This window comes from Trachypithecus francoisi, unplaced genomic scaffold, assembly GCF_009764315.1.
Source record: "Trachypithecus francoisi isolate TF-2019V2 unplaced genomic scaffold, Tfra_2.0 Lachesis_group12, whole genome shotgun sequence".
Taxonomy (NCBI): domain Eukaryota; kingdom Metazoa; phylum Chordata; class Mammalia; order Primates; family Cercopithecidae; genus Trachypithecus; species Trachypithecus francoisi.
In genome coordinates this window covers 81919852-81942485 of record NW_022681457.1, presented here as the reverse complement: position 1 = coordinate 81942485, position 22634 = coordinate 81919852, and the positions used below count along the sequence as shown (strand labels likewise).

At 42.0% G+C, this 22634-nt stretch overlaps 2 protein-coding genes and 1 long non-coding RNA gene across 6 annotated transcripts in view; 1 reads left to right on the top strand and 2 right to left on the bottom strand.

Moving 5' to 3' along the window:
* LOC117092768 overlaps positions 1-22634 on the bottom strand; it is a 126388-nt gene that overhangs the window by 63611 nt on the left and 40143 nt on the right. The window lies entirely within an intron of this gene.
* Positions 1-22634, top strand: part of CCDC30 (coiled-coil domain containing 30) — a 153390-nt gene that overhangs the window by 114975 nt on the left and 15781 nt on the right. For all 4 annotated transcript variants that reach the window (XM_033226837.1, XM_033226835.1, XM_033226834.1 and 1 more), the window contains one exon: positions 20784-20925. In XM_033226837.1, coding sequence (XP_033082728.1) covers positions 20784-20925 — 142 coding nt within the window. The remainder of the gene's footprint in view (positions 1-20783; positions 20926-22634) is intronic.
* Positions 7716-8282, bottom strand: LOC117092765 (40S ribosomal protein S11-like). Its single transcript, XM_033226858.1, has one exon. It carries the CDS (start codon positions 8276-8278, stop codon positions 7769-7771), a length of 510 nt encoding a protein of 169 aa, XP_033082749.1. The 5' UTR covers positions 8279-8282; the 3' UTR covers positions 7716-7768.

Here is a 22634-nt window from a genome sequence, read left to right as displayed (position 1 = left end):
GTTCCTGGGTGGGAGCCACAAGACCACATGATCCAGTTTATCCATCTAGGTGGCATCAGCTGGTGCACCTCAACACAGGATCTGCAAAATATCTCAAGCACTGATCTCAGGTTTACAACAGTGACTCCTAAACCATAATTTCTAATCTTGTGGCTAATTTGTTAGTCCTGCAAAGACAGTCTAGTCCCCAGGCAAGAAGGGGGTTTGTTTTGGGAAAGGGCTGTTATCAAGTTTGTTTTGAAGTTAAACTATAAACTAAGTTTCTCCCAAAGTTAGCTGGGCCTACACTAGGAATGAACAAGAACAGCTTGGAGGTTAGAAGCAAGATGGAGTTAGTTAGGTCAGATCTCTTTCACTATCATAATTTCTTCAGTTATAATTTTTGCAAAAACAGTTTCAGAAGTACATGTTGTATTATAAATGATGTCAAAACATCAGAGCAACTGTGAACAGCTGGGAAACCCAGAGGATGGCAGGTACACTGCTGGATCTTACATCTCTGAAGCTATAGACTGGAGGATGTTGAAAACCAGTGATATCTTTTTTTTTTTTTTTTTTTTTTTTTTGAGAAGGAGTTTTGCTCTTGTTGCCCAGGCTGGAGTGCAATGGTGCCATCTCAGCTTACCACAACCTCCGCCTCCCAGGTTCAAGTGATTCTTCTGCCTCAGCCTCCCAAGTAGCTGGAATTACAGGCATGCAGCACCATGCCCAGCTAATTTTGTATTTTTAGTAGAGACAGGATTTCTCCATGTTGGTCAAGCTGGTCTAGAACTCCTGACCTCGGGTGATACACCTGCTTTGGCCTCCCAAAGTGCTGGGATTACAAGCATGAGCCATCGCGCCTGGCCAACAATCAGTGATATCTTTTACCAAATGTTCCCAGTAAAAAGGAGAATGAGAACAGTTATGAAGTATACCTTTTTGTAAAGAATACCTCCTTGTAAAGAATCTAAGTCACAGCTGTGGTAATTATGAACACAGTCTGCAAAAGTATGTGCCTCATATTATGTAGCAGGTGCTGATGGTGGCTCAATGGATCAAAAGCCTAGGCTCCCTCTATCTTGTTATTGCTTCAACATCTGTAACATGTTGCCCGTATCCACATAGTTCAAAGTAATTCACCACCATACCCACATTTCAGCCAGTAAGAAAGAAAGAGGGGAAGGCAAGGGCATTCCATTTTCCTTTAAGGCACACTACTTCCATTCACATTCTGTTGGCCAGAATTTACTTACATGGCTTCATCTAACTGCGATAACTCATCCTATGCTGAGTAATATTCTGTTGGCCAGAACTCACTTACATGGCCTCATAAAACTGAAAGGAAAGCCAGAAAATGTAGTTCCTATGCTGAGTAAACCAGTGCCCAGCAAAAAATAATTGGGGTATATAATGTAGAAGAAGGAGAAATTGGATTGGGTACAACCCCAGCAGTCAGTCACTCCCGCATACACTGACAAGCAAGCTATATCTAGCTTTGTATACATGCCTCTGGCCTACAGGAAGCCAAACTGCTCAGTTTGGTATCTGACTAAATTAATCTCTTTAGGGAAAAACATGCAAAATGATTCTTTCATGTACGCTTAGCAAATAGGAGAAGAGGAGGACTATTTTGGAAAATGGAGGAGTCTTGCAAAACGACATTTAAGGGTAAGACATAACTTTGCCGGGTCCAAGGGAAAACTTCTCCTTTACCCTCTGAAGGTTCACTGAAAAATCAATCAACAAAAGGCAGATAAATAGGAGAAATAGTATGCAAATCTATTAATGTGCATGGGGGAGAACCACATAAAGATTACCTCAGTCTCCAATGAGGTATAGAAGCTTATACACCATCTTGAGATTACAGAAAGAATAGGGGCTTAGATCATGGCAAAATAGTTATGGGAAGGGGAGAAGAGGAGGCCTCCCTAGCAAAGGTGGTCTTGTTATATAGATGAAACCTCACAGGTATTATAGCAACGCCAGAGAGAATAGATGGTCAATATTGCTTTCATACCTTTAAAGGTTTCAGGCTCTCAGTTAATCTTTCCTAGATCTGACAAGGGAAGGAAGGCCCTCAGAGAAAGCCTGTCTGAACATATTCTCTATAGATGCAAATCTCCGCCCCCCATCCGCCTGCTCCCACAAAAGACCACTTTTCAACTATTCTTGTATTTCCAGTCATTCTGAATAGGTATCTTGAAATACGTCAAGGAAATACACTTTGGAGTGAAATATTTTAGTTTCCTTCAACGTATAAGGATATAGGATTCCCTTGTTCTTCCATACCAGTTTAACTAAAATTAGCATCTAGATAAGTCTGCTTTGTTCTCCCAATCCCATCTGGTTGTACAAAACGAAGTGTATCTCATCAGGAGAAATCAGGGATGTCTATTTGTCTACCTTTGTTAGTATTATAGCAGTAGGGTATGATGGAAAGATCATAGGCTCTGGGGTCAGATTCTTTTCTTTAGAATAACTTCTTTTAAATAACTTCTCGGGAGCTAAATGATAAAAACCTATGAAGACAAAGAGGGAAACAAGAGATACTGAGGTCTGCTTGAGGAGTAGGGGAAGAGAGAGAGGAGTAGAAAAGAACTATTGGATACCGGGCTCAATACCTGAGTGATGAAATAATATGTGCAATAAACCCCTGTGACACATTTTTACCTGTGTAATCAACCTTCACATGTACCCCCAAACCTAAAATAAAATAAAATAAATAAGTTTTTATAAAACTAGAAAACACCAGTAACCTTGAACTACAATATTTGAGGAAGAGCTGCCTGCAGGGAAGTTCAAACAAGAGTGTGGGGAAATACCTACAGACCTCTGTGGCTCAAGATCTCAAATAAATCAGGCAGAGCACAGTTATTCAAAGTATGTGGGACAATATGAGGGGGAAAAAAAAAAAAGTAACTTGTCTGTTAGGAATCTCCAAGACTCCCCTCAGGTTTGATGACTCCCTAGAATGAAGTGCAAAACTCAGAAAAACAGCTATGGTTATGGTTTATTACAGTGAAAGGATACAGATTAAAATCAGCTAAGGAAAAAGGCACACAGCTCACAGATCTCAAGGAAAGACTTATGTTATCCATCTATTACAAAGGATATTACAAATGATACAGATGAACGGCCAGGTGGAAGAGATGAACAGAGCGTCCCTTCCCATGAAGGTGCTTGGAGCTTCTATGCCCTCTGTGGGTGCACCACCCTCCAGGAACCTGTGTTCAGCTATTTGGAAGTCCCCCAAACCCAGTCCTTTCAGGCTTTTTTGAAAGCCTCATGAGGTGGTCATTGTCAACCTAAAGGGAAGAAGCTGAGGCAAAATTAATATAAGTAGAGAGTTTATTTGATCCAGGCTTAGGGATTGCAACCCAGGAGCATAGATTCAAGTTGCCCTGAATATACAATCTGATTAGCAGAAGTTACAAGTGGATTTTTAAACAAAAATTGTATTTTTAATTTTTATAGGTACATAGTAGGTATGGATATTTATGCAGTACATGAGCTGTTTTGATACAGGCATACAATGAGTAATAATCACATCATGGAGAATGGGTACTCATCCCCTCAAGCATTTGCATTACAAATAATATGATGCTTTTGGTTTTTCTTTCTTTTTCTTTTCTTTTTTCTTTCTTTTTCTTTCTTTCTTTTTTTTTTTTTTTTTTTTTTCAGGATCTTGCTTTGTTGCCCAGGCTGGAGTGCAGTGGCGCAATCTCAGCTCACTGCAGCCTTGACCTCCCGGGCTCAAGTGATCCTTCCACTTCAGCCTCCACAGTAGCTGGGACTACAGGCATGTGCCACCACACCTGGCTAATTGTGTTTATTTTATTTTATTTTACTTTATTTTTTGAGACGGAGTCTTGCTGTGTGCCCAGGCTGGAGTGCAGTGGCGTGATCTGTGCTCACTGCAAGCTCCACCTCCCAGGGTAATGCCATTCTTCTGCCTCAGCCTCCGGAGTAGCTGGGACTACAGGCACCTGCCACCATGCCCGGCTCATTTTTTGTATTTTTAATAGAGACGAGATTTCACTGTGTTAGCCAGAATGGTCTCTATCTCCTGACCTTGTGATCTGCCCGCCCCGGCCTCCCAAAGTTCTGGGATTACAGGCTTGAGCCACCGCGCCCAGCCTAATTTTGTTTATTTTTGTAGAGTCAAGGTCTTATTATGTTGCCCAGGCTGGTCTCAAACCTGTGTGCTCAAGCGATTCTCCTGCCTCACCCTCCTAAAGTGCTGGGATTACAGGCGTGAGCTGCTGCAACTGGTCTGTTTCTTTAGTTATTTTTAAATGTACAATTAAAAAAAAAAGTACAATTATTGACTATAGTCTTATTCATTGTTTATTTTTTATAGTTAAAGAACTATTTTTTTATAGTTATACCCATTAACCATCCCCACCTCCCCCCCATTCCCCCACTACTCTTCCCAGCCTCTGGTAACCATCCTTGTACTCTCTATCTCCATGAGTGGAATTGTTTTGATTTTTAGATCCCACAAATAAATGAGAACGTGTGATGTTTGTCTTTCTGTGCATGGCTTATTTCACTTAGCATAATGACCTCCAGTTCCATCCATGTTGTTGCAAATTACAGGATCTCATTCTTTTTTATGGCTGAATAGTATTCCATTGTGTATAAGTACCATATTTTCTTTATTTATCTGTTGGTGGACATTTAGGTTGCTTCCAAATGTTAGCTATTGTGAACAGTGCTGCAACAAACATGGAAGTGCAGATATCTCTTCGATATACTGATTTCCTTTCTTTTGGGTATATAGTCCTCAGCGAGATTGCTCAAATGTATGATAGCTCAATTTTTAGGTTTTATTGTTTCTTGTTTTTGGAACAGTCTTGCACCATCTTGGTTCACTGCACCCTCTGCCTCCCAGGCTCAAGCAATTCTTCTGCTTCAGCCTCCTGAGTAGCTGGGATTACCAGCTTACTTATGCACCACCACACCTGGCTTTTTTTTTTTTTTCCTTTGTATTTTTAGTAGAGATGGGGTTTCGCCATGCTGGCCAGGCTGGTCTTGAACTCCTGAAATGATCCGCCCACCTTGGCCTACCAAAGTGCTAGGATTACAGGCATGAGCCACAACACCCAGCCTCAATTTTTAGTTCTTTGAGGGACCTCCAAGATGTTCTCCATAGTGGTTGTACTAATTTACATTCCCATTAATGGTGTACGAGAGTTCTGTTTTCTCCACATCCTTGTCAGCATTTGTCATTGCCTGTCTTTTAGATAAAAGCCATTTTAACTGGGGTGAGATGACCTCTCATTGTAGTTTTGATTTGCATTTCTCTGATAATCAATGATGTTGAGCACCTTTTCATATGCCTGTTCACCATTTGTATGTTTTCTTTTCAGAAATGTCTATTCAAATATTTTGACCATTTTAAAATCAGATTATTGGATTTTCTTTTCCTACAGAGTTGTCTGAGTTCCTTATATATTCTGGTTATTAATCCCTCATCAGATGGGTATTTTGCAAATATTTTCCCCATTCTATGGGTTGTCACTTCACTTTGTTGAATGTTTCCTTTGCGGTGCAGAAGCTTTTTTTAACTTGATGTGATTCCATTTGTCCATTTTTGCTTTGGCTGCCTGCACTTGTAGGGTATTACCCAAGAAATTTTCGCACAGACCAATATCCTGCAGAATTTCCCCAGTGTTTTCTTATAGTACTCTCACACTTTGAGGTCTTAGATTTAAGTCCTTATCCATTTTGATTTGATTTTTGTATGTAGTGAGAGACAGGGATCTAGTTTTATTTTTCTGCATATGGATATCCAGTTTTCCCAGCACCATTTATTGAAGAGACTATCTTTTCCCTGGTGGATGTGTTGGCACTTTTGTCAAAAATGAGTTCACTGTAGGTGTGTGGATTTGCTTCTGGGTTCTCTATTCTGTTCCATTGGTCTATGTGTCTGTTTTTATGCCAGTACCGTACCATTTTGGTTATCATAGCTCTGTGTATAATTTGAAGCCATGTAATGTAATTTCTCCATTTTGTTCTTTATGCTTAGGATATCTTTGGCTATTCCTTTGTGGTTTCATATAAATTTTAGGATAGTTTTCTCTGTTTCTGTGAAGAATGTCCTTGGTATTTTGATAGGGATTGCATTGAATCTGTAGATTGCTTTTGGTAATATGCACATTTTAACAATATCGATTCTTCCAATCCAAGAATATGGAATATCTTTCTATTCTTTGGTGTCCTTCAATTTCTTTCATTAGTGTTTTATAGTTTTCAGTATAGAGATCTTTTACTTTGTTGGTTAAGCTAATTCATAGGTATTTAATTTTATGTCTGGCTATTGTAAATGGAATCGCTTGTTAATTTCTTTTTCAGAATGTTCCCTGTTGGCATATAAAAATGCTACGGATTTTTGTATGTTGATTTTGTATTCTGCAACTTTACTGAATTTATTTATGAGTTCTAGTACTTCTTTAGTGGAGTCTTTAGGTTTTTCCAAATATAAAATTATATCATCTGCAAACAAGAATAATTTGACTTCTTCTTTTGTAATTTGGATGTCCTTTCTTTCTTTCTCTTGTCTGATTGCTTGAGCTAGGACTTTCAGTACTATGTTGAATAACAGCGGTGAAAGTGCATGTCCTTGTCGTGTTCCAGATCTTCGAGGAAAGTCTTTAATATTTCCCAAATTCAGTATGATACAAGCTGTAGATCTGTCATATTTGGCTTTTATTATTCTGAGGTATGTTTCTTCTGTCCCCAGTTTCTTGAGAGTTTTTATCATGAAGGGATGTTGAATTTTATCAAATGCTTTTCCAGCATCAACTGAAATCATCATATGGTTTTTGTCCTGTTGATATGATGTATCACATCATTTGTCCTTCTGTTGATATAATGTATCACATTGACTGATTTGTGTATGTTGAACCATCCTTGCTTCCCAGGGATAACTCCCACATGGTGATCTTTTTCATGTATTGTTGAATTCCATTTGCTAGATTTTTCATTTGTTTGTTTTGAGACAGGGTCTCACCCTGTCACCCAGACTGGAGTGCAATGGTGTGATCTTGGCTCACTGCAAACTCCACCTCCCAGGCCCAAGCGATCCTCCCACCTCAGCCTCCTGAGTAGCTGAGACCACAGGCATACACCATGATGCCCAACTTTTTGTAGAGATGGAGTCTTGCTGTGTTATCCAAACTGGTCTCAAACTCCTGAGGTCAAGCTATCCTTCTGCCTCAGCCTTCCAAAGTGTTGGGATTACAGACATGAGCCCACCACATACAGCTGGTTTGCTACTATTTTGTTAAGGATTTTTGTATCAATATTCATCAGTGATACTGGCCGGCAGTTTTCTGTTTTGTATGTGTCTTTGTATGGTTTTGGTATTAGGATAATACTGGCCTTGTAGAATGAGTTTGGAAATATTTCCTTTGCCTCTGTTTTTCAAAATAGTTTGAGTAGGATTGGTATTATTTCTTTAAATGTTTGGTAGAATCAGCAGTGAAGCTATTGGGTTCTGGCCTTTACTGGAGGACTTTTTTTTATGGCTTTGATCTCATTATTTGTTATTGGTCTGTTCAGGTTTTAGATTTCTTCATGGTTCAATCTTTGCTATGTTGTATGTGTTTAGGAGTTTGTTCATTTCTTCTAGGTTTTCCAATTTACTGAATTTAGTTGCTCATAATAGCCACTAATGATCCTTTGAATTTCTGTGGTATTAGCTGTAATATCTCATTTTTTTGGGGGGGGGGAATGAGAAAATAACTTTATTTCATTGTGGGGAGCAGGCCGATGTCCAGACTCAGAACTTCTGGAACTGCTTCTTGGTGCCGGCAGCCTTGGTGACCTTGAGCACGTTGAAGCGCGCTGTCTTGCTCAGGGGCCGACACTCGCCCACTGTGACGATGTCACCGATCTGGACGTCCCTGAAGCAGGGGGACAGGTGCACAGACATGTTCTTGTGGCGCTTCTCGAAGCGGTTGTACTTGCGGATGTAGTGGAGGTAGTCTCGGCGGATGACAAAGGTCCTCTGCATCTTCATCTTGGTCACCACACCAGAGAGGATCCGCCCTCGAATAGAAACATTACCAGTGAAGGGGCATTTCTTGTCAATGTAAGTGCCCTCAGTAGCCTCTTTGGGTGTCTTGAAGCCCAGACCGATGTTCTTGTAGTACCGTGGGAGCTTCTCCTTGCCAGTTTCTCCCAGCAGGACCCTCTTTTTGTTTTGAAAGATGGTCGGCTGCTTTTGGTAGGCACGCTCAGTCTGAATGTCCGCCATCTTCCCGGCCGCCCGAAAAAGGCAATATCTCATTTTTTGTCCCTGATTTTATTTATTTGGATCTTCTCTTTTTCTTAGCCTACTAAAGGTTTGTTGGTTTTGTTTAACTTTAAAAAAAAACAACTTTTTGTTTCATTGATCTTTTGTATTGTTTTCTTCATTTCAATTTCATTCATTTCTGCTCTGATCTTTATGATTTCTTTTCTTCTACTAATTTGGGATTTCATTTGCTCTTGTTTCTCTAGTTCTTTAAGATGCATCATTAAATTGCTTTTTGAAGTTTTTTTTTTTTTTTTTTTTTTTGGGTAGGCACTTACAGCTATAAACTTACTGCTTTTGCTGTATCCCATAGGTTTTGGTATGTTGTGTTTCCATTATCATTCGATTCAAGAAATTTTTCAATTTCCTTCTTAGTTTTTTCATTGACCCACTGGTCATTCAGGAGCATATTGTTTAATTTCCATGTATTGGTATAGTTTCCAAAAGTCCTCTTGTTATTTATTTCTAGTTTTATTCTATTGTGGTCAGAGAAGATGCTTGATATTATTTCAGCTTTTTGAATGTTTTAATACTTGTTTCATGACCTGATGGTTTATCTTTGAGAATGATACATATACTGAGGAGAAGAAGGTGTATTCTACAGCCATTGGATGACATGTTCTGTAAATATCTATTAGGTCCATTTGGTCTATAATGCAGATTATATCCAATATTTCTTTGTTGACTTTCTGTCTGGAAAATCTATCCAATGCTGAAAGTGAGGTGTTGAAGTCTCCCCCTGTTGTTGTATTGAGATCTGTCTCTCTCATTAGCTCTAATAATACTCACTTTATATATCTGGATGCTCCAGTGTTGGGTATATATATGTATTTACAATTGTTATATCCTCTTGCTAAATTGACCCCTTTATTATTATATAATGACCTTTTGGTCTCTTCTTACAGTTTTTGTTTTGAAATCTATTTTGTCTGATATAAGTATAGCTACTTCTGCTCTTTTTTGGTTTCCATTGGCATGGAATCTTTTTCCATCCCTTTGTTTCCAGTCTATTTGTATCTTTATAGATAAAATGTCCTACTTGTAGAAAACGGATCATTGGGTCTTGTTTTTTAATCTATTCAGCCAGTCTATGTCTTTTGATTGGAAGGTTTAGTCTATTTACATTCAATGTTATGATTGATAAGTAAGGACTTAATACTCCTGATGTTTTCTTATTTGTTTTCTGGTTTTCTGTAGTCTTCTCTTCCTTCTTCCTTTCCTTCCTGTCTTTCCTTTAGTGAAGGTGATTTTCTCTGTGATATGATTTATTTCTTACTTTTTATTTTTTGTATATATGTTGTATTTTTTTTTTTGGTTTGAGGTTACCATGAGGCTTGCAAATACTATCTGATATGATTTTGCTGTGTCCGCAGCCAAATGTCAACTTGAACTTTATCTCTCAGAATTCCCATATGTTGTGTGAGAGACCCAAGGGGAGGTAATTGAATCATGGGGGCCAGTCTTTACCATGCTATTCTTGTGATAGTGAATAAGACTCATGAGATCTGATGTGTTTATCAGGGATTGCCACTTTTGCTTCTTCCCCATTTTCTCTTGCCACTGCCATGTAAGAAGTCCCTTTCACTCCCGTCATTATTCTGAGGCCTCCCCAGCCATGTGGAACTGTAATTCCAATTAAACCTCTTTTTGTTCCCAGTTTTGGGTATGTCTTTATCAGCAGTGTGAAAACGAACTAATACCAGTACCAGTAGAGTGGGGCATTGCTGAAAAGATACCCAAAAATGTGGAAGCGACTTTGGAAGTGGGTAACAGGCAGAGGTTGGAACAATCTGGATGACTCAGAAGAAGACACGAAAATGTGGGAAAGTTTGGAACCTCCTAGAGACTTGTTGAATGGCTCTGACAAAAAATGCTGATAGTGATATGAACAATACGGTCCAGCGTGAGATGGTCTCATATGGAGATGAGAAACTTGTTGGGAACTGGAGCAAAGGTGATTCTTGTTATGTTTTGGCAAAGAGACTAGCACCATTTTGCCCCTGCCCTAGAGATTTGTGGAACTTTGAACTTGAGAGAGATGATTTAGGGTATCTGGTGGAAGAAACTTCTAAGCAGCAAAGCATTCAAAAGGTGACTTGGGTGCTGTTAAAAGCATTTCATTTTAAAAGGAAAATAGAGCACAAAAATTCAGAAAATTTGCAGCCTGACGATGCAATAGAAAAGAAAAACCTGGGAGGCTGAGGCAGGAGAATCGCTGGAACCCGGGAGATGGAGGTTGCAGTGAGCCAAGATTGTGCCACTGCACTCCAGTCCGGCAACAGAGCGAGACTCCATCTCAAAAAAAAAAAGAAAAAGAAAAAGAAAACCCCATTTTTGAGGAGAAATTTAAGCTGGCTGCAGAAATGTGCATAAGCAGCAAGAAGCCTAATGTTAATCCCCAAGACCATGGGGAAAATGTCTCCAGGCCACGTCAGACCGTCACAGCAGACCCTTCCATCACAGGCCCAGAGGCCCAGGAGGAAAAAGTGGTTTCATGGGCTGGTCCCAGGGTCCCCATACTATGTGCAGCCTAGGGACTTGGTGCCCTGTGTCCCAGCCACTCCAGCTGTGGCTGAAAGGGGCCAACGTAGTACTCGGGCTGTGGCTTCAGAAGGCAGAAGCTCCAAGCTTTGACAGCTTCCACGTGGTGTTGAGCCTGTGGGTGCACAGAAGTCAAGAATTCAGGTTTGAGAACCTCCACCTAGATTTCAGAAAATGTATGGAAATGCCTGGATGCCTAGGCAAAAGTTTGCTGCAGGGGTAGGAACCTCTGCTAGGGTAGTGTGGAAGGGAAATATGGGGTTGGAGCCCTCACACAGAGTCCCTACTGGGGCACTGCCTAGTGGGGCTGTGAGAAGAGGGTCACAATCCTCCAGAACCCAGAATTGTTGATCCACTGGCAGTTTGCACCATATGCCTGGAAAAGCCGCAGACACTCAATGCCAGCCCATAAAAGCAGCCAGGAGGGAGGCTATACCCTTCAAAGTCACAGGGATGGAACTGCCCAAGACCATGGAAACCCACTTTTGCATCAGTTTGACCTGGATGTGAGACCTGGAGTCACAGGAGATCATTTTGGAACTTTAAAATTGACTGCCTCACTGGATTTCAGACTTGCATGGGCCCTGTAACCCCTTTGTTTTAGCCAATTTCTCCCATTTGGAATGCTGTATTTACCCAATACCTGTACCCCTATTGTATCTAGCAAGTAATAGGCTTGCTTTTGATTTTACAGGCTCATAGGCGGAAGAGACTTGCCTTGTTTCCGATGACACTTTGGACTGTGGACTTTTGGATTAATGCTGAAATGAGTGAAGACTTTTAGGGACTGTTGGCAAGGCATGATTGGTTTTGAAATGTCATGACATGAGATTTTGAGGGGCCTGGGTGGAATGATATGGTTTGGCTGTGTCCCCACAAAATCTCATCTTGAATTTTATCCCAAAATTCCCACATGTTGTGGGAGGGACCTGGGGGAGGTAATTGAATCATGGGGGCCGGTATTTCCCATACTATTCTCGTGATAGTGACTAACTCTCATGAGATCTGATGGGTTTATCAGGGGCTGCCGTTTTTGCTTCTTCCCCATTTTCTCTTGCTACTGCCATGTAAGAAGTACTTTTCACTTCCCGCCATGATTCTGAGGCCTCCCCAGCTGTATGGAACTGTAAGTCCAATTAAACCTCTTTTTGTTCCCAGTTTTGGGTATGTATTTATCAGCAGTTTGAAAGTGAACTAATACACTATCTTATAGCTCATTATTTTAACGTGATTACAACTTAACATGGTTTGCATAAACAAAGAAGGAAAAAGAAAACTAATACTCTATACCTTAACTTCATCCCTCCACTTCTAAACTTTTAGTTGTTTCTATTTATATCTTATTGTACTGTCTATGTCTTGAAAATTGTTGTAGTCATTATTTTTTATTGCTTTATTGGTTAGTCTTTCTGCTTAAGAGTAGTTTACACACCACAGTTACAATGTTATATTTTGTGGTTTTCTATTTACTTACTATTACCAGTGAGTCTTATACCTTCAGATGATTTCTTATTAGTCATTAACGTGCTTTGCTTTCTGACTGAAGTACTCCCTTTAGCATTTCTTGTAGGACAGAGCCAGTGTTGATGAAATCCCTCAGCTTTTGTTTGTCTGGAAAAGTATTTATTTCCCCTTCATGTCCCTTTATGCTTGAAGGATATTTTCACTGGATATACTATTCTAGGGTAAAAGCTTTTTCCTTCAGCACTTAAAATATGTCATGCCACTCTCTCATGGCCTATAAGGCTTCCACTGAAAAGTCTGGTGCCAGACATATTGGAGCTCTATTGTATGTAATTTGTTTCTTTTCTCTTGCTGCTTTTAGGATCCTTTATTTTTGACCTTTGGGAGTTTGATTATTAAATGCCTTGAGGTAATCTTTGGGTTAAATCTTCTTGTTGTTCTATAACCTTCTTGTACTTGGATATTGATATCTTTCTCTAGGTTTGGGAAGTTCTCTGTTATTATCCCCTTGAATAAACTTCCTACTCCTATTTCTTTTTCTTTTCTTCTTTTTTTTTCTCTTTGAGATGCAGTCTCACTCTGTCACCCAGGCTGGAGTGCAGTGGCACGATCTCGGCTCACTGCAATCTCTGCCTCCCAGGTTCAAGCGATTCTTCTGCCTTAGTCTCCCAAGTAGCTGGGACTACAGGCGTGTGCCACCACACCCAGCTAATTTTTGTATTTTTAGTAGAGATGGGGTTTCGCCATATTGGCCAGGCTGGTCTTGAACTCTTGACCTCGTGATCCACCAGCCTCAGCCTCCCAAAGTGCTGGGATTACGGGCATGAGCCACTGCACAGGCCCCTATGTCTTTTTCTACCCCCTCTTTAAGGCCAGTAACTCTTAGATACGGCCCCCCCACACTTTTTTTTTTTTTTTGAGACGAAGTCTGGCTCTGTTGCCCAGGCTGAAGTGCAGTTCTGTAATCTCAGCTCACTGCAACCTCTAGTTCCTGGGTTCAAGCGATTCTCCTGCCTCAGCCTCCCAAGTAGCTGGGATTACAGGCATGTACCACCGCACCCAGCTAATTTTTGTATTTTTAGTAGAGATGGGGTTTAACCATCTTGGCCACGCTGGTCTTGAATGCCTGACCTCAGGTGATCTGCCCACCTTGGCTTCCAAAACTGTTGGGATTACAGGCGTGAGCCACCGTGCCTGGCTAGAATTGCCCTTTTGAGGCTATTTTCCAAATCCTGTAGGTGTGCTTCATTCTTTTTTATTCCTTTTGTCTTTTGTCTCCTCTGCCTTTGTATTTGCTTTTCTTTTCTTTTTCTTTTTTTTTTTCTTTTCTTTTTTTTTTTTTTTTTTTCCAGATGGAGTCTCTGTTGCCCAGGTTGGAGTGCAGTGGCATGAACTCAGCTCACTGCAACCTCTGCCTCCCAGGTTCAAGCAATTCTCCTGCCTCAACCTCCTGAGTAGCTGAAATTTTTGGTGCATGCCACCACACCTGGCTAATTTTTGTATTTTTAGTAGAGACAGGGTTTTGCCATGTTGGCCAGGCTGGTCTTGAACTCCTGACCTCAGGTGACCTACCTACCTCGGCCTCCCAAAGTACTGGGATTACAGGTGTGAGCCACCGCACCTGGCCCTGTGTATTTTCAAATAGTCTATCTTCAAGTTTACTAATTCTGCTTGATCAATTCTGCTATTAAATGACTCTAATGCATTCTGCAGTATGCCTATTGCATTTTTCAGCTCCAGAATTTCTTCTTCTTTTTAATTATTTCAATCTGTTAAATTTATCTGATAAAATTCTGAATTCATTCTCTGTATTATCTTTAATTTCTTTGAGTTTCTTCAAAACGGCTATTTTGAATTTTCTGTCTGAAAGGTCACATATCTCTTTCTCCAGAATAGGTCCCTGGTGGCTTGTTTAGTTCATTTGGTGAGGTCATGTTTTCCTGGAAGGTCTTGGTACTTATAGATGTTCATCTGTGTCTGGGCACTGAAGAGTTAGATACTTCTTATAGTCTTTGCAGTCTGGGCTTATTTGTACCCATCCTTCTTGGGAAGACCTTCCAGATATTCAAAAGTACTGGGTGTTGTCATCTAAGCTCTACCTGCTTTAGGAGATTCCCCAAGCCCAGTAATGCTGCAACTTGGTAGAGGTACTGCCTTAATGGTCTTGGAAAAGATCTGGATGAATTCCCTGGATTACTAGGCAGAGACTCTTGTTCTCTTCCCTTACTTTCTCCCAGACAAATGGAGTCTCTCTATGTTCTGAGCCACTTGGAAGTGGGGGTGGCATGACACAAGCACCCTTATGGCCACCATTAGGACTGTGTTGGGTCATACCTGAAGCCAGCACAGCACTGGGTCTCTCCCAAATCCTGCTGTAACCACTCCCTGGCTACCACCTATGACCGCTCAAGTCCCTGGGCTCCACAATGAGCAGATGCAAAGCCAGCAAGGCCTGTGTCCTTCCTTTCAGGGCAGCGAGTTCTCCCATGCCCCAGGCAGGTCCAGTGGTGCCATCTGGGAGCCAGAGACTAAAATAAAAAAACCTGAGAAGTCCACCTGGTGTTCTGTTGTATTGCGACTGAGCTGGTACTCAAACCCAAAAATGCAGTCCTTTCCACTCTTTCTTCTCATTTCCAAAGGTAGAGGAGCCTCACCTCATGGCCACTACAACCACAGGCCCAAGGGAAGTACTGCCAGACTACCGCCAATGTTCCCTTAAGGCCCAGTGTCTCTTAAGTCAGCTTGTGGTGAATGCTGCCTGACTTGGTATTCACCCTTCAGGATAGTGGGCTCCCTTCTGGCCCGGGGCATATCCAAAAATGCTGCTTAAGAGCCAAGTCCTGGAGTCATAGACCCAAGAGCCTTCCTGGTGCTCTACCCTACTGTGGCAAAGCTCATACCTATGCTGTAAGATTAAGTCCCCTTTAATTTTCCCTCCACTTTTCTCAAGCAGGAGTTTCACCCTGTAGCCCCCACAGCTGGGAATGTGCTGTCACCTGAATCCAGCAAGTCTCAGAGTCTCACCCAAGGCCCTTGATATAGTATCTGGGTATTGCTGCTGGTTATTCAGGAACCAAGGGCTCTTCAATTAGCAGATGATGAATCTTGCCGGGACTGGGTCCTTCCCTTCAAGGGAGCAGGCTTCCTTATGGCTTAGGGTATGTCTAGAAATGCTGTCCAGGAGCTAGGGCCTGGAAAGGGGGCCTCATTACTCTGAGCAGTGCCCTATCCTGCTGTGGTTGAGCTGGGTGTGATGGCACACGCTTGTAATCCCAGCTATTCAGGAGGCTGAGGCAGGAGAATTGCTTGAACCTGGGAGGTGGAGGTTGCAGTGAGCCAAGATCATGTCACTGTACTTTAACCTGGGCGATAGAGTAAGACTCTATCTTAAAATAAGTAAATAAGGCTGGGCGCAGTGGCTCATGCCTGTAATCCCAGCACTTTCGGAGGCCAAGGCGGGCAGATCACCTGAGGTCAGGAGTTCGCGACCAGCCTCAACATGGAGAAACCCTGTCTCTACTAACAATACAAAATTAGCCAGGCGTGGTGGTGCACACCTGTAATCCCAGCTACTTGGGAGGCTAAGGCAGGAGAATTGCTTGAACCTCAGAGGCGGAGGTTGCGGTGAGCCAAGATCACGCCATTGCACTCTAGCCTGGGCAACAAGAGCGAAACTCTATCTCAAAAAAAAAAAAAAAAAGGTAAATAAATAAATAGCATGAGCTATACATTGATTGGCAATACATTGTTCTGTTTTTTTCAGAGACAGTCTTGCTCTGTTGCTCAGGCTGGAATGCAGTACACAATCTCAGCTCACTGCAACCTTTGCCTCCCAGGTTCAAGCAATTCTGGTGCTTCACTCTCCTGAGATGCTGGGATTACAGATGTGCGTCACCACGCCCAGCTAATTTTTGTATTTTAATTTTTTTTTTTTTTTTTTTGAGTCGGAGTCTCGCTCTGTCACCCAGGCTGGAGTGCTGTGGCCGGATCTCAGCTCACTGCAAGCTCCGCCTCCCGGGTTCACGCCATTCTCCTGCCTCAGCCTCCCGGGTAGCTGGGACTACAGGCGCCGCCACCTCGCCTGGCTAGTTTTTTGTAGTTTTTAGTAGAGACGGGGTTTCACCGTGTTAGCCAGGATGGTCTCGATCTCCTGTCCTCGTGATCCGCCCGTCTCGGCCTCCCAAAGTGCTGGGATTACAGGCTTGAGCCACCGCGCCCGGCCAATTTTTGTATTTTTAGTAGAGATGTGGTTTTGCCGTGTTGGCCAGGCTGGTCTTGAACTCCTGACCTCAAGTGATCTGTCCGCTTTTGCCTCCCAAAGTGCTAGGATTACAGGTGTAAGCCAACACGCCTGGTCAGCTATACATTATTATTTGTATCACAAATTTCAAGACCAGAAAATAACAAGTGAGGCAGCTAGTCAGAAACAAAATGACTTTAAAACAGTCACCCCCAAGCAAATTCAGTTATAAAAAGGCTGAATGGGGGCAGATAATAACTGAAGTTCTATACTCGTGTCTTTGGGCCTGATGAATTTTGCATGCTTCACATAGCTCAGACTGCTCTGAGTTATTTTTCTTTTCTCAGCATGATTGATTAAATCCTTGGCCACTGGTGATTCAACTCAACCTTCATCCTCTCCCCTTCCTGAATGATAAGGGTTTGGGCCTGGAAGCCCCAACTCCCTAATCCTGCCTTAGTATCCTGAAGCTCTCTAAGGGCCTCCAGACACCAGCCATCTCATCAACATACAAAAGACACTTATTACTCCAGAGAAGATTCCAAGGACTTGAGGGTTTTTTTGTTGTTGTTTGTGTGTGTGTGTGTGTGTGTGTGTGTGTGTGTGTGTGTTTTCACCAGAAAACTGGGAGGGAGACCAAATATATCTTTGTCAATATCACAGTGTCCCAGGCTAGACTCCGTGTCTCATGTCTGTAATCTTAGCACTTTGGGAAGCCAAGGTGGGAGAATCATTTGAGGCTAGGAGTTCCAGACCAGCCTGGGCAACATAGCGAGACCTTGTGTCTACTAAAAATTGTTTTAAAAGTTAACTGAGCATAGTTGTATTAGGCAGTTCTCATGCTGCTAATGAAGACATACCCAAGACTGGGCAATTTATAACGGAAAGACGTTTAATTGACTCACAGTTCATCATTGCTGAGAAGGCCTCAGGAAATTTACAATCATGGCACAAGGGGAAGCAAACATGTCCTTCTTCACATGGTGGCAGCAAGGAGAGGTGCTGAGCAAAAGGGGGAAAACCCCTTATAAAACCATCAGATCTCATGAGAACTCACTCACTATCAATAGAACAGTATGGAGGCAACCGCCCCCATGATTCAATTACCTCCCACCAGGTATCACCTCCTGCTCATGATACATGGGGATTATGGGAACTACAAGATAAGAGTTTGGTGAGGAGATAGCCAAACCATATCAATAGTGATGCACACCTGTAGTCCCAGCTACTCAGGAGGCTGAGGTGGGAAGATCACTTGAGCTGGGGAGATCAAGGCTGCACAGCAAGACTGTCTTTAAAAAAAAAAAAAAAATTACAGCCTTCCAGGGCAAAGAGACATTTGGCAATGTCTGGAGACCGTTTTAGTTGTTACCACTGTAGGAGGTGCTACTGGCATCTGGTGGGTGGGGGCCAGTGATGCTACTAAGCATTCTGTAGTGCACATTATAGCCTTCTACAACAAATATTTATCAGGCCTAAAATGTGAACAGTACAGAGGCTGGTTTAGAGTTATTTGGTGTAATCACATCTAGTAGGTTCAAAGTGAAGCTTCTCCATAATTTTAAAGAACAACGTTCTTTTTGTTTGTATCACAGTCATACTCCAAAAGGTTTGGCTAGTGGTAGTATAGATGTTTTAATCTACTTTGTTGTTTACTCTGATCAGATGTTATAGTAGCTTGAAATGGTAACTTAGATTTTTGTTTGTTTGGTTTTTTAAACAGCTTTATTGCAATACAATTCAAATATTATACAATTCACTTGTTTAAAGTGTATAGTTCAATGGCTTTTGTCCATGTTTTGATTGTTACCACAATCAACATTAGAACATTTTATTATCCTAAAAGAAACCCCATGCTCTTTAGCTATCACCCTATCCCCAATTCCCTCCCCACCACCAGACTAGGCAACCACTCATCTACTTTCTTTCTCTCTAAATTTGCCTATTACTGACAATTCATATAAATGGAATCATACAGTATTTGGTCTGTTGTGCCTGGCTTGTTTTACTTAGAATAATGCTTTCAAGGTTCATGTTGTAGCATGTATCAGTAGTTCCTTTCTTTTTATGACATTGTATGAATATACTCTATTTGGTTTTTTGTTTGTTTGTTTGTTTGTTTTTTGAGATGGAGTTTCCCTCTGTTGCCCAGGCTGGAGTGCAGTGGTGTGATCTCGGCTGACTCCAACCTCCACCTCCTGGGTTCAAGTGATTCTCCTGCCTCAGCCTCCTGAATACAGGCGCCCACCACCATGCCTAGCTAATTTTTGTATTTTTAGTAGAGATGGGGTTTCATCACGTTGGCCAGGCTGGTCTTGAACTCCTGACCTCAAGTGATCCACTTGCCTTGGCCTCCCAAAGTGCTGGGATTACAGGTGTGAGCCACCATGCCTGCCTAGATAAATGCATCAGTTGATGGCAATCTGGGTGGTTTCCACCTTTTGGCTGTTATGGATAATGCTGCTATGAACATTTGTGTATAAGTTTTTGTGTGGACATATATTTTCATTTATCTTGAAAATAGATACCTAGGTAGAATTGTTGGGTCAGATGGCAACTCTAGGCCAGGTATGGTGGGTCATGCCTGTAATCCCAGCACTTTGGGAGGCTAAGGCAGGCAGATCACAAGGTCAGGAGATCGAGACCATCCTGGCTAACAGGGTGAAACCCCCTCTCTACTAAAAATACAAAAAATTAGCCAGGCGTGGTAGTGGGCGCCTGTAGTCCCAGCTACTAGGGAAGCTGAGGCAGGAGAATGGCATGAACCCAGGAGGCAGAGCTTGCAGTGAGCCAAGATCGCGCCACTGCACTCCAGCCTGGGCAATAGAGCGAGACTCTCTCAAAAAAAAAAAAAAAGAAAAGAAAAATGGCAACTCTATGTTTAACCATTTGAGGAATTGCCAACCTATTTTCCAAAGACACTATACTATTTTATGTTCCTGCCTGCAGTGTATAAGGGTTCCAATTTCTTTGCATCCTTGCCAGCACTTGTTATTATCTGTCATTTTTTTCTAGCCATCCTAGTGTGTGTGAAGTGGTATCTCATTGTGCTTTTGATCTTCATTTCCTTAATGGCTAGTAAGTTAAGCATCTTTTCATGTGCTTATTGGCCATAACTCAGATGTATCTAAGAATCAGAGTCTTGAACAGTGACCTACATGGAACTGGCTTTTAGAAGTCCAGATTTGCTGGGTGGCTTATGCCTGTAATCCCAACACTTTGGGAGGCTGAGGCAGGAGGATAGCTTGAGGCAGAGTTTAAGACCTGCCTGGGCAACATGTGAGACACCCATCTCTACAAAAAATAAAAAAGAATTAGCCAGGTGTGGTGGTGTGCACTACTTGGGATGCTGAGGTGGGAGGACTGCTTGAGCTCAGGAGGTCAAGGATGTAGTGAGCCATGATTATACCACTGCAGTCCAGCCTGGGTGACAGAGTGAGACCCTGTGTCAAAAAAAGAAGAAGAGGTCCAGACTCAATGCAAGAACTGAGAACAGGCCCAGTTATCTGGAAATTAGATAAGATTGAAGTGAGTAGATCACTGTCCAAGATACAGCCAAGAACGAGGAAAGTTTAAGTTAATGACTGAATTGGTGGAACAGGAGTCAGAATTTAGATGTCAGGGATCAGAAATCAAGGAGTTTCCTAAATTAAACTCAGATGCTAAAGTTATACCACAACCATCAGTACAAGACCAAGGTAGTCCGGGCGCAGTGGCTCACGCCTGTAATCCCAGCACTTTGGGAGGCCAAGGCAGGCGGATCACCTGAGGTCGGGAGTTCGAGAAGAGCCTGACCAACATGGAGAAACCCCGTCTCTACTAAAAATACAAAAAATTAGCAGGGCACATGCCTGTAATTCCAGCTACTCGGGAGGCTGAGGCAGGAGAATCGCTTGAACCCAGGAGGTGGAGGTCGCAGTGAGCTGAGATTGTGCCACTGCACTCCAGCCTGGGCAACAGAGCAAGACTCCATCTAAAAAAAAAGAAAAGAAAAAACAAAAAAGACCAAGATAAGCCAAATACTTGAGTCCACAGTCCACAGCCATAGTTAAAGCTGGTGTTATGTAGGGGGTTATCCTTGGCCCACTCCCTGAAATGAAGGGCAGGAAGATGTGAGGCAGGATAAGTATCTACATCCAATGCCAGGCCCCTGACTTAAGCAAGAAGAGGAAACCCAAGAAAGGTGCATGTTGAGGAGGCAAAAGAAATTTTAACTGTGTTCAGATGTGTCTAAACTCAAATTTATTTTTATAGAAACTATAATGAGAAACATCACCAACACAAAATCAAGCTTCAAAAAGTCAAGCATCGTTTAACGAATGAAGTAGAACTACGAGATAAGAGAATCGATGAATTTGAAGATGAAATTAGAATCCTGCAACATAAAATAGAAAAGGTGAGGAAAAAATAAAAGGTGAAGAGCTCACTGGTGATTCCCATGGTCAACCATTTGGAGAAAGCCCTTTCATTTTAAAAATTATTTGTGACCCCTTCGTAGTCCTTGTTTTCATTTCTTTCCTTTGCACCATCTTTCAATGAGTAATTCTTTAAGCCCTGACCAAAAGTACATAAGACTTCTAGTGCTGCTAAACGGAACTGAATACTGAAAATACTCTGTACTGCCAACTTATGATCAGTGTCTTGCCTTCAGATGGAAATGCCTTTTCTTGAACACCCCTGAGCATAGACTCCCAAACCACTCTCAGTAACTCATTTCTGCTTTGTGGAGCCCTCATTTTGCCTCAGACTTCAGTGTCAGTTTTAAATGGCAGTGAAAATAGGTGATCCTTACTCCTATATCAGTCCTTGCCCTCAAGCTTTTTTCTAAAGGTCCATGGTTTATTTATGTTTGTCTTATTGCCCTTGTGACTTAGTGGTGTATGAATAATAAGGAAATGGGGCAAACGAATAGAATCAAAGGCAGAATGGTTGTGGGATTATTAAACTACATAATTTCAAGATGGAGAGTAACTGACTAGGCCAGTAAGGTTTTTCCTTCTTGGGATCATTAGCCCTTTCAGAATTTTGAGAACTCTGTCATCACTCCTAAAATATTAATTTCCACATTCAACAAATTTTTATACCACTACTATGTGCCAAGGATACCATAACCATTAATGTAATTTCAGTGATTCCTTCAACTATCCTGGGACTCTAGGTCAAGAATTCCCAGACTATACACAATAAAGCATTTTTGGAGTATAACAGGTGGGTCACAAATACTGCATTCTTAGTTTTAAAAAATTGGCTGGATGCAATGGTCCATGCCTGTAATTCCAACACTTTGGGAGGCCAAGGCGGGAGGATTGCTTGAGGCCAGGAGTTCAAGATTACAGTGAGCTATAATTGTGCTTATAAATAGCCACTGCAGGCCGGGCGCGGTGGCTCAAGCCTGTAATCCCAGCACTTTGGGAGGCCGAGACGGGCGGATCACGAGGTCAGGAGATCGAGACCATCCTGGCTAATACGGTGAAACCTCGTCTCTACTGAAAAAAAAAAAAAATACAAAAAACTAGCCGGGCGATGAGGCGGGCGCCTGTAGTCCCAGCTACTCGGGAGGCTGAGACAGGAGAATGGCGTGAACCCGGGAGGCGGAGCCTGCAGTGAGCTGAGAGCCGGCCACTGCACTCCAGCCTGGGCGGCAGAGCAAGACTCCGTCTCAAAAAAAAAAAAAAAAAAAAAAAAAAAAATAAATAAATAAATAAATAAATAGCCACTGCAGTCCAGCTGGGCAACATAGAGAGGCTCTGTCTCTAACAAAAATAAAAAATCCTCTTGATACTCTAAACTATAGTGAAAGAAGAAAAATAAGTTGGATGTTTGCAGTCCTCCTTTTTTGCCATTAATTTATCAAACTTTCAGAGACTGAGATCCAGCTTAGAACTAGGAAAAGACTATGGGAAGTGTATAAGAAAAAGTAGCAATCCATTTTAGTAGTACCCATGGGCAAAAAAAAAAAAAAAAAAAAAGAAGAAGAAGAAGAAGAAGAGGCTGGGCACGGTGGCTTGCACCTGTAATCCCAGGCCAAGGTGAGCGGATCACCTGAAGTCAGGAGTTTGAGACCAGCCTGGCCAACATGGTGAAACCCTATCTCTACTGAAAATA

Bases quoted from the DNA above. Each gene is read 5' to 3' on its own strand.
- LOC117092765 (XM_033226858.1), bottom strand. From the start codon at position 8,278: ATGAGATATTGCCTTTTTCGGGCGGCCGGGAAGATGGCGGACATTCAG.